We start from the raw sequence: 12,309 nt of genomic DNA, 5'->3' as shown, positions 1-12,309 counted from the left end.
TGTTTAACAGAGCGGCGTTTCACGATATATCGCTCAAATGTTTAAAATGGCATATCAGATGAAACTAGAGACTCTATTCTTTTGACTCAAACAGGTTTCAGTGTAAAAACTGAATTCAGTTTCTTACCAGATGTAGTTTTGTCGGCGTTTCTCCCAAAGATAAGCTCCGCTGTGATCAGCGCCATGTTGTTCGGTCACATGACTTTAACCCTTTAATGACAGCACAGAGTCTCCTGAACTGAGATCAGTCAGTTTAAATGAAATTAAATTATGCATAGCCTATAGTGAAGCCAAAACGTAATGTCCACGCATGTGGACAACAACTGAACTGAAGGTACAAAAAGACAAACTAATTGTTTAAAGCTTATCGCACAGTAAAATGTATTGCTTATGAAAAAATACCATTCAGTTACATGTTTTTTATTTTTTAACACTAGTTTACATGTACAAAACTCTCAAACATGTGACATAAAAAAAGCACACACACACACACATAAAAACAGATAACGTTGTAAATGAACAGTTGTGTGATCGTGCTACATTGAATCTGAAGATCTTTTTCGACTGATGTTCCTTTATATGGAGCAACATGACGATAAACAACTTCTCTAGTTTTGAATCCCGTTTGTGTTCTATATGATGCGTTCATGAAACAGTCTTAAGTTTGCCGTGTGTTTTCAGATTCACCGTCTGAAACAGCGAATACAACAATGTTTATTGTTTGTGTTTAATATTTTGCTGATCACATCTCAGACGGCACTTTGAATGCTCGTACCGCGCAAAACTGACGTGATAATGCTACATACTGCATTCTGTAACAAGTATACAGAGAATATTTTAAACAGTGTATAAACACTTACCTGCAAAAAATCATTTCTTTGATTCATTCGTATCATCCAGTAAAAATATCTAAATAAAACATGTATGAACTTAATACCTTGAATTACAGGAATATTTCGGGTTCAATACAAGTTCAGTTCAATCAACAGTATTTGTGTCAGTTGATTACAATAAAAACGTATTTTGACTCGTCCCTCGTTTTCTTTAATAAGCACAAATGTGTGTTCCAGTGACACATGTACAATGGAAGTCAATGGGGGCCATTATTACAGGGTTTAAAGTCAGAAATGTGATGTTTATAATTTTATAAAAGCACTTGCATTAATTCTTCTGTTAAAACTTGTGTGTTATTTGAGCCGTAAAGTTGATTAAATCATCATTTATACAGTCGTCATGGCAACAAAGTTGTAAATTGTCTATATCTTCACACAGATGTGGTTAATAAGTGATTTAATGACAGTAAAATCATGTTAACACACATATTGTTTATGTCTTGTGTTTATACTTTTGAAACAGATTAAACCCCATTGACTTCCATTGGAAGTGTCTCACTGGAACACACATTTGTGCTTTTTTAACCCCTTAAACTCTATAGGGCGGCGCTATTTTATGGAAAAAGATTGCGCTTAAAGCGTTAAAGTCTCTGTATACATAAGTCAGGCATATGAGGTGTCATTTGAAAGATTAGAATCTGAACTTTCTAGAGATAATCATCACTTCTCCATGTATGGTACTTTAAATAACTAAATAAGGCCTCAAAATATTCGCGGTGTAAATTAGCGCCCCAAGTGGTAATGTGGTAGAAATATTATATATAAAATAAAAGTCCTTAACATAGCACATAAATGGACAGTTCATATATCAAATGAAAGCTCTCATTCTCAGGAATGTGACTGTATAGATTATTTAGTTGCATTAATATCACAGTTCAAAGGATTTACAAAAGAGTCACAAAGTGAAATATGATTTCTGTATGTCATCAAATACAAACGTTTCATTTATGCTCAGATAACTGATGCTGTAAACCTTGAATAACTAAAAACTTTATATCTGCTTTTATCTTGGGTAGTTTTCTAAAATATGAGCCATTGTTTACTTGTGTGTGAGATTGCTTGTGTGACTAATCCAATGTTATATTTTAGATGTCAGAACAAAATATGCAGTCTAAACAAATCATCAGAAAATATGTTTTTGACTATTGATGATAAAATGATATATCATGACAAAGGGGAGGATCTCAGCTTTCTAATGACACCTAGATTGAGCTTGTAGTCCACTCAGAGGCCGAGATATTCAATGAAATATTGAGGGTGTTGCTTGAACTGAACATTAGACTGAATGTGTTAGAGCGCCCCCTACAGTTCACATCTGTATATTGTGATGGAATGTGATAGAGATTCTAGTGTTTACTGCCACCTAGTGGAATAAAGTAAGACTATTTGAAGGGAGTTGTTTACAAAGTTAGGATAATCATTTTTTTTTTATCAAAAGATTTTTAAAAACAATATTGTTTATAATCAATTGGAATCTTTTTTATTTTATTTGAAAAATTAGACAATTTTTTTGTAATTATCCCACAGTATGTGTGAATGGTGAGCTTTTAAATGTAACTGTGTAAATTTGAGGACGGCAGCCCAAAAATGCCCCAGACTATAAGGGGTTAAATAAAAGCAGGGACGAGTCTAAATTAATTTTTGTGGTACTGAACATGACACAAATGCTGTCGATTGAGCTTAACTCAGCCCGGAATATTCCTTTATGTTAAGCATAAATCTCACTAATGATGTAAGATGTACGCTAACAAACGAAACTATGTTACATTCTCTGAAAACAAGTATTTCTCTCTTATACACTTTTGCTTCTCGTCTATCTTGTTTTAAGGATGTTGAGATATTTCTACTGGACTATGTTATAACAAGTGATGCTATAACAGCCAGTTCCTGAAGTGACGTGAATAAAAACAGTCCAAGTGTTTCACAGTTGAGTCCACAGAATGTCATTAATGCCCCTGATCCTGTTCAAGCAGCGTTACAACACGACATTTCCACCGATGTCTTTATTGTTTATTCCAGCTGACCGTCATCTCGTCCTTCATCCGATCAACTCAAGCCACAACAAACTCCGAGCTCATGTCCGCCTGCATGTCGGGTTTCCAGACCGGCTCTTGAAAGTCCAGATCCAAGGACCCGTCGCTGGACAGACTGCCGTTGCTATGACTACGTGCGGCCTTGCGATTGGCCGACCAGTGGTATGGCCCACGCGTGTCCCTCTTGGCTTTCCGTCGCAGTCGTCGCTGTTGCAGTAAGAGTTGCAGCTGTTGCACTTTACAGCGAGTGGCTTTGTTTTCCGTCCGCCGCAAACGCTCGCCTGACCCATACGGAGAGAGACAGAGAGAGAGAGAGAACCATCAATATGATATAACATCAAACTAAATCACTTGCAGTTGTGTTTAAAGCTGAAGTGATCTCAGACTCATGAGTTCACCTCAGACACTGGCTGTGTTTGCACTAGCATACTAGCATACTAGCATACTACACGCACTATTTCTGCAGTATACACTTCACATGTGGCCTTATACCGAACATAGTGACAGACAGTTCTCTGATGATTGGCATCTGTGGAACAAAAGGTGAATATTACATGACTGTTGAGTGACACATGCAGCTGATCTGTGATCTGTGTGAACGTGTTCGTCTGATGTAATCATCTGATGACAGGTTTGTTTTTACGAGAAACTGCAGATTAGTGTGACGTGCAGAAATGACAAGAATGAGATTATTTGAACAAATAATCTCAAGAACATGTCTGGCTCATACTTCACCCCAAAATATAAATAAATAAATGATATTTTGCATGTTTTATTTCCATTGACACATTGTTTTCCACCCCAAATATTCTCATTACAGGTAAATCTAGTGTTTCTACAGCTTGTAGAGATTATGAGAAATCAGCAGTCCTGAATACAAATAATAATGTATTAAATATTTAAATAATTATATATAATGAAATAATAATACATATATTAATACATCATTTATCATATAATATAAATGTTATATAATACATTTTAAATATACATTTATATGTACAAATAAATATAGAAGTATATAATAAATGATAATATAGAACAATGTATTAAATTATAAAAATTACATACAATATACAATCAAATAATTAATAATTTATAAATTATAATATAACCTCATGCGACCCCTCGTACACATGCGTGGGCATTACGGTTTGGCTTCGCTATAGGGTACGCATAATTTCATTTAAATCGACTGATCCCAGTTCAGATGACTTTAAGAGTTAAACTTTCACCATACGGAGTCATGTGACCAAACAACATGGCAGTGATCACAGCGGAGTTTGTCTTATCACATGACTTGTTGAGAGTGTTTCCGTGGAGACGTAGCGCATGTGGAGGCTTCACGCTATTCTCCGCAGCATCCACGCACAACTCACCACACGCCCCACCGAGAGCGAGAACCACATTATAGTGACCACGAGGAGGTTACCCCATGTGACACTACCCTCCCTAGCAACCGGCCCAATTTGGTTACCGAATGTGAAACTACCCTCCCTAGCAACCGGGCCAATTTGGTTACCCCATGTGACTCTACCCTCCCTAGCAACCAGGCCAATTTGGTTACCCCATGTGACTCTACCCTCCCTAGCAACCGGGCCAATTTGGTTACCCCATGTGACTCTACCCTCCCTAGCAACCGGCCAATTTGGTTATCCCATGTGACTCTACCCTCCCTAGCAACCGACCAATTTGGTTACCCCATGTGACTCTACCCTCCCTAGCAACCGGCCCAATTTGGTTACCCCATGTGACTCTACCCTCCCTAGCAACCGGGCCAATTTAGTTACCCCATGTGACTCTACCCTCCCTAGCAACCGGGCCAATTTGGTTACCCCATGTGACTCTACCCTCCCTAGCAACCGGCCAATTTGGTTACCCCATGTGACTCTACCCTCCCTTGCAACCGGACCAATTTGGTTACCCCATGTGACTCTACCCTCCCTAGCAACCGGGCCAATTTGGTTACCCCATGTGACTCTACCCTCCCTAGCAACCGGGCCAATTTGGTTACCCCATGTGGCTCTACCCTCCCTAGCAACCGGGCCAATTTGGTTACCCCATGTGACTCTACTCTCCCTAGCAACCGGGCCAAATTGTTTACCCCATGTGACTCTACCCTCCCTTGCAACCGGGCCAATTTGGTTGCCCCATGTGACTCTACCCTCCCTAGCAACCGGGCCAATTTGGTTACCCCATGTGACTCTACCCTCCCTAGCAACCAGGCCAATTTGGTTACCCCATGTGACTCTACCCTCCCTAGCAACCGGCCCAATTTGGTTACCCCATGTGACTCTACCCTCCCTAGCAACCGGCCCAATTTGGTTGCCCCGTGTGACTCTACCCTCCCTAGCAACCGGCCCAATTTGGTTACTGCATGTGACACTACCCTCCCTAGCAACCGGCCCAATTTGGTTACCGAATGTGAAACTACCCTCCCTAGCAACCGGGCCAATTTGGTTACCCCATGTGACTCTACCCTCCCTTGCAACCGGGCCAATTTGGTTGCCCCATGTGACTCTACCCTCCCTAGCAACCGGGCCAATTTGGTTACCCCATGTGACTCTACCCTCCCTAGCAACCGGGCCAATTTGGTTACCCCATGTGACTCTACCCTCCCTAGCAACCGGCCCAATTTGGTTACCCCATGTGACTCTACCCTCCCTAGCAACCGGGCCAATTTGGTTACCCCATGTGACTCTACCCTCCCTAGCAACCGGCCCAATTTGGTTGCCCCGTGTGACTCTACCCTCCCTAGCAACCGGCCCAATTTGGTTACTGCATGTGACACTACCCTCCCTAGCAACCGGCCCAATTTGGTTACCGAATGTGAAACTACCCTCCCTAGCAACCGGGCCAATTTGGTTACCCCATGTGACTCTACCCTCCCTTGCAACCGGGCCAATTTGGTTGCCCCATGTGACTCTACCCTCCCTAGCAACCGGGCCAATTTGGTTACCCCATGTGACTCTACCCTCCCTAGCAACTGGGCCAATTTGGTTACCCCATGTGACTCTACCCTCCCTAGCAACCGGCCCAATTTGGTTACCCCATGTGACTCTACCCTCCCTAGCAACCGGGCCAATTTGGTTACCCCATGTGACTCTACCCTCCCTAGCAACCGGCCCAATTTGGTTGCCCCGTGTGACTCTACCCTCCCTAGCAACCGGCCCAATTTGGTTACCCCATGTGACTCTACCCTCCCTAGCAACCGGGCCAATTTGGTTGCTAAGGAGACCTGGCTGGAGTCACTCAGCACGCCCTGAATTCAAACTCACGACTCCAGGTGTGATAGTCAGCGTCAATACTCGCTGAGATACCCAGACTCCCGATCCAACTGTACACTTGGTATGATTCCTTTTTCTCTTATGTCTAGTTTAATCTGGGTATTAATTGATGAATTTTATTAATAAAATGTGTTATTTATGTATATATAAATATATATATATATATATATATATTATATATATGTGTGTCTCTCCGCTGTGTAACAACAGCAACTATATGCACTAAATATTACAACCTTGAGCGCTTTATTACAGCATGGTCTGTGAATCATCAAACACACACACACACACACACACACACACACACACACACAGTGCTTTGACTCACCTGACGGTCTGCGCAGGTGCATGTGCAGCGGTCTGTCTGAGGTAGGTGAGGGTGGAGGAGAACAGGGTGAGGCCGGTGGGCATGGAGTCTGGCACCGCAGGTGTGTGATGGTCGGTGGGGTGCTCGAGTAATGCCGCGTGGCACTCAAGAGATCGTTCAAAATCTGCAGGATAGTGGTGATGTCACGGCGAGGATGCCCACTGCCGTCCTGACAGCTCGGGTTTAAAGTACCTGTGGAGGAGGTAAACATGAGGTAAAGGTAATAATGACAGCACATTGTTCAGCTGACAGCAGTCTGAGGTGAGCAGTTACCGGAGAATGTTCCGGAGAAAACTCCTGGTGCGTGATTCACCAGACTCTCGATGATCGCACCCGGTTTGAGACTCTGATCGCTGCCTTCAGCCTAAAACACACACACACACACACACACACACACACACACACACACACACACACACACACACACACACACACACACACACACGTTATTTTGGGGTAAATGAAGTGTGTGCAATGCACAGTTTGAAAGGTTAAACTTTCAAAGCAGCACTGAAGATTTTGAAGTTTGTGTCACCTGAAGGCAGCCTGTGGTGGGCGTGGCACTATTGTCACTGTGGGCGTGGCTGCAGGGAGGTGTGGGAGGGGCTGGGTGGGTCTGGTCTCTCTGTGGTGAGTCTGTTGAGCTGCAGGGTGAGAGTTGATCTGCAGGTGATGGACCTCTAGAGACGGACGGCGTGCGATGCTGCGACTGCTGAGCCGACAGCTGCAGTTGAACAAACATCATGTGATCCCCCACTTGCAGGGCAAGGGTCAGAGGGCACCGCCCCGACAGGAAATCACTGACCTGGAGACGAGATGACAGACAGATGTTAATGCAACTTACAAGCTGAGAAATATTATTAATCAATGTCCTGTGAGTTAAGCTGTGGACTTCATTATATTAAAGAGAAAAGCCCGGCACATGGAGGATATTATAGCAAACTCACAGAGAATAACCACAACAATCCAAGCCTCAACAGAACCAGACATTACGATGACTTCATGAATTTCTTTACAGATAAAATTGGAATTATGCATCCGTGAGCGCTCCAGAAGACAGTGTCTCACATTATTTCCCACGAGCAACATCAATCCTTCAGTGTCATCGTCATGAAGAGCAAAACTCATCCAAACATCAAAAGCCACAACATGCATGTTAGATCCAATATGACTAAACTTTTAAAAGGTGTTTCCTGTACACACACACACACACACACACACGCACGCATGCACGCACGCACGCACACACACTCTCACTCATGCACGCACGCACGCACACACGCACACACACTCACGCATGCACTCACGCGCACACACACACGCACGCACGCACACTCACACACACACACACACACACACTCTCACTCACACACACACACAAACACACACACACACACACACATGCACACACACACGCTCTCACTCATGCATGCACACACACACTCACTCATGCACACACACTCTCACTCATGCACACACACACACACACACACTCTCACTCATGCACACACACACATGCTCTCACTCATGCATGCACACACACACACACACTCTCACTCACGTACACATACACACACTCTCACTCACACACACACACACACACACATGCACACGCTCTCACTCATGCATGCACACACACACAATCTCACTCATGCACACACACACACACACACTCGCACACACTCTCACGTACTCTCACTCATGCACACACACACACTCTCACTCATGCACACACACACACACTCGCACACACTCTCACTCACGCACGCACGCACTCACGCGCACACACACACACACACACACTCTCACTCATGCACACACACACACACTCGCACACACTCTCACGTACTCTCACTCATGCACACACACACACTCTCACGTACTCTCACTCATGCACACACACACACTCTCACGTACTCTCACTCATGCACACACACACACTCTCACTCATGCACACACACACACTCGCACACACTCTCACTCACGCACGCACGCACTCACGCGCACACACACACACGCACGCACACACACGCACACACTCATGCACATTCTCACACGCGCACTCTCGCGCACGCACACACACAATCTCATGCACTCACGAGTCCACTGTTTTCACTCGCATCAGCGTTCATTCTTAGCGGGTAATGTAATGTTTAAGGTATTACATGTGTGCCTCATTCCGAGGTGAGTTTTGTTGGTATCATTCATTATTCTGAGCTGTTATGACATTCATGTGTACTCCAGATAACACTTAAATGGTGGATGTTCTCCATCTGAATCGCTCGTTACGGTAGTTTTTACGTCGTCTCGAGACCAGAAACACAAAACGGCAATTAGAATGCCCAGGAATACTGTGGATGTAGTCGCACTTGTCTTCGCATGCTCTCGCTTCAATTTAGAACACTTGTTGATTAATCAAAAAAACTAAATATGCTTTGAATTGAGGATAAATATGTGGATGAATATTATCAATAACGAAAGTGAGATCACATTTAATAACCAATTCATGCAGAAAACCAGCTAATTCCAAAGGGGTCACATACTTTTTCTTGCCACTGTACATTTAAAATCCCAAACTAAAATAACCTTGCTTAAATTCAGTTTCAAAAGTAAGTAACGTATGACATGAACACTGTTATATCATGATTTTAGGGATAAAATTTGAGATTTACCAGATTACAGGCTTTACCTGCGTTACGTCGTCATGGTAACAAAGTTCAATAACTTCACACAGATGTGGTTAATAAGTGGTTATATGGCAGTAAAATCATGTTCACACACATATTGTTCATGTCTTGTGTCGATACTTTTGAAACAGTATTTTAATGAGCTTAATTGTATTGCACATGGAATATTCCCTTAAAGTGTTCGGTTATGAGGAGCGGGATTTTGGGACAAAAAGATTTCAAAACAGCTCGATGTGTCGATGCAGAACCAGAAATCAAGTGCTCAACAACATGTCGCAGATGGTTAGTATGAACTGTGGAAATATGGAAGCAAAGAGTTTCACCAACACAGACCGAACACAACCTGTCGTGAGGAAAACACGAGAAAGGGAAAGTAAGAGGAGTATGTCGAGCTTCAGGTCTGTAAGTCAACATTCTGGCTGTGCAAGTCAACTGGATGGGAATGAGCTCATTCCAGTGATGTGGCTTTGATAATGGAACGATCATTGTATGTAACACCCCTCCCTCTGTCACACTGTCAGGAACACGCCAGTCACGATGTTCACCACTTCACTCACAATGACAGGCCACAAATAAAGACCGGAGAGATCACGATGCAACCGGCTGCCGAGTGTTCAACTGAACCGACATCTCTCTACAGATCACAGGACACTGATGTTCACCCTGTTTATATAAGATCTCTACCGACTACACGTGTCACACCAAACATCTCTCCTGTCTGTTGATGTACACTATTGATAGGAGATGGTTTTAGATTCTTCGGTTAGCAGAAACAGTGAACAGTATCATAAATGTAGATCAACATGTTTGTGTGAGAACTGGTGATCTTCCTCTCTCATCTCCACTTCTGCATATTCACACACACACAGAGACAGAAAGAGAGAGAAGACACGGTCTGACAAACACAAACTTCCTGAAGCAGACATGCACCCACGCACACAAACACACACAGAGAAAGATATGACGACTTCAAGAGGAAACGCATTACAAGACAAAGCACACAATAGATACTAAACACAGACGCCTGCAGAAACTCGCGAATACTGAACACACACACACACACACACACACACACACACACACACTCTCTCACACACACACACACACACACACACACACTCACACACACTCTCACACACACACACACACACACACACACACACACACACACACACACACACACACACACACTGCAGGATTTCCGGGTTAAAAATACCTCCAACCACATCTTATAACTGGCAACTCCACACACACACACACACACACACACATTTACGTTAATGCCAGAGTTCACGTTAAGTAAGTTTGGCATCTGCTGCACATTTGCGTCACACACGGTTCAGTCGGGGGTGCAACAGTGTTCCCCACTGTCCTGACGACACAATCTCATATTTCACCCAAACAACAGAAAACAACTGTTACATTTTTATTACAGTAAACAAATTCTATATATTTTAACCTTTTTTTAACAAAGAGACTTCAGATCCAGTCCTACACCAGTCTGTTCTAGGAAAGTGTTTCTCTCTAACCACACACACACACACACACACACACACACACACACACACACATATAAAGCAAAAAATGACACACAGATCCGCTGGTGGGCGGAGCACACACCACACACACACATGCACGCACTCACACACACACACACACACACACACACACACACACACACACACACATGCACGCACTCACTCACACACACACACACACACACACACACACACATGCACGCACTCACTCACACACACACACACACACATGCACGCACTCACTCACACACACACACACGCACTCACTCACACGCACGCACACACACACACACACACACACATGCACGCACTCACTCACACACACACACACATGCACTCACACACACTCACGCACGCACGCACTCACACACACACATACTCACTCACACACACACACACGCACTCAAACGCACACACTCACACACACACATGCACACACTCACTCACACACACACACGCACTCAAACGCACACACTCACACACACACACACACACAAATCACTCACAAACAAACGTACGCACACACACCTGCACGCACATGCACACACACACACACAAATCACACACACACACGCACTCACACACACACACACGCACGCACTCACACACACACACACACACAAAATCACTCACACACACACAAACGCACTGTACACACACACTGATATTCTGTACACACACACACTATATATATATATATATAGTGCTGTGAAAAAGTATTCACCCCTCCTTATTCCTTCTGTTTTTGTGTATTTTTCATAATAAATTGTTTTATATCTTCAAAGGAGATACAAGATAAAACAAAGGCAACCTGAATAAACACAAAATACAAAATATTTATTTTTATTTAAGAACGCACTCATGTTATCCAACACCTACATGACCCATGTGAAAAACTAACTGCCCCCTCAATCTTGCCTTCAGCTGCATCAAACGCGTCTGATAACTGGAGATCTGACTTTCACAACACTGTGGGGGTTCTGTCCCGCTCTTCTGCACAGAACTGCTTTAGTTCAGACACACTGGAGGGTTCGAGCATGAACTGCCCGTTTAATGTCCTGCCACAGCATCTCAATCGGGTTCAAGGACTTCGACTAGGCCACTCCAAAACTTTAATTTGGCTTCTTTTGAGTCCTTCAGAGGTGGACTTACTCCTGTGCTTTGGATCATTGTCTTGCTGAATAATCCAGTTGCGCTTGAGCTTCAACTCACGGACTGATGACCTTGGATTTTCTGTGACATCCTGGATGAGTCGTCGCTGTGCTCCTGGACGAATATTGGCAGGACGGCCACTTCTGGGATGGTTCACTACTGTGTCAAGTGTTCTTCGTTTGGAGATAATGACTCTCTCTGGAGTTCTTTGGAGTCCCAGAGTCTTTGAATAAGTTGTATTTATGTGTTGATTTGATTGAACAGGGCTGACAGTAATCAGGTCAGAGTGTGTCCAGCTGAACACCATCATGAATGCAGTTTCAGAGATTTGGCGATGTAGTAACTAAGGGGG

General features: G+C 43.5%; 1 protein-coding gene across 1 annotated transcript in view; it reads right to left on the bottom strand.

Annotated features, from left to right (window-relative positions):
* Positions 1 to 353: 353 nt before the first annotated feature.
* LOC127649125 (midnolin-A-like) overlaps positions 354 to 12,309 on the bottom strand; it is a 16,191-nt gene continuing 4,235 nt past the window's right edge. The window contains exons 4-7 of the mRNA XM_052134084.1: positions 7,116 to 7,385; positions 6,854 to 6,944; positions 6,542 to 6,772; positions 354 to 3,207 (exon numbers count right to left, since the gene is read on the bottom strand). Coding sequence (XP_051990044.1) covers positions 2,945 to 3,207; positions 6,542 to 6,772; positions 6,854 to 6,944; positions 7,116 to 7,385 — 855 coding nt within the window. The 3' untranslated portion in view covers positions 354 to 2,944. The remainder of the gene's footprint in view (positions 3,208 to 6,541; positions 6,773 to 6,853; positions 6,945 to 7,115; positions 7,386 to 12,309) is intronic.

Source organism: Xyrauchen texanus, chromosome 9, assembly GCF_025860055.1.
Source record: "Xyrauchen texanus isolate HMW12.3.18 chromosome 9, RBS_HiC_50CHRs, whole genome shotgun sequence".
In the NCBI taxonomy this organism is placed as follows: Eukaryota; Metazoa; Chordata; class Actinopteri; order Cypriniformes; family Catostomidae; genus Xyrauchen; species Xyrauchen texanus.
This window is presented reverse-complemented; position numbering and strand designations above follow the sequence as displayed.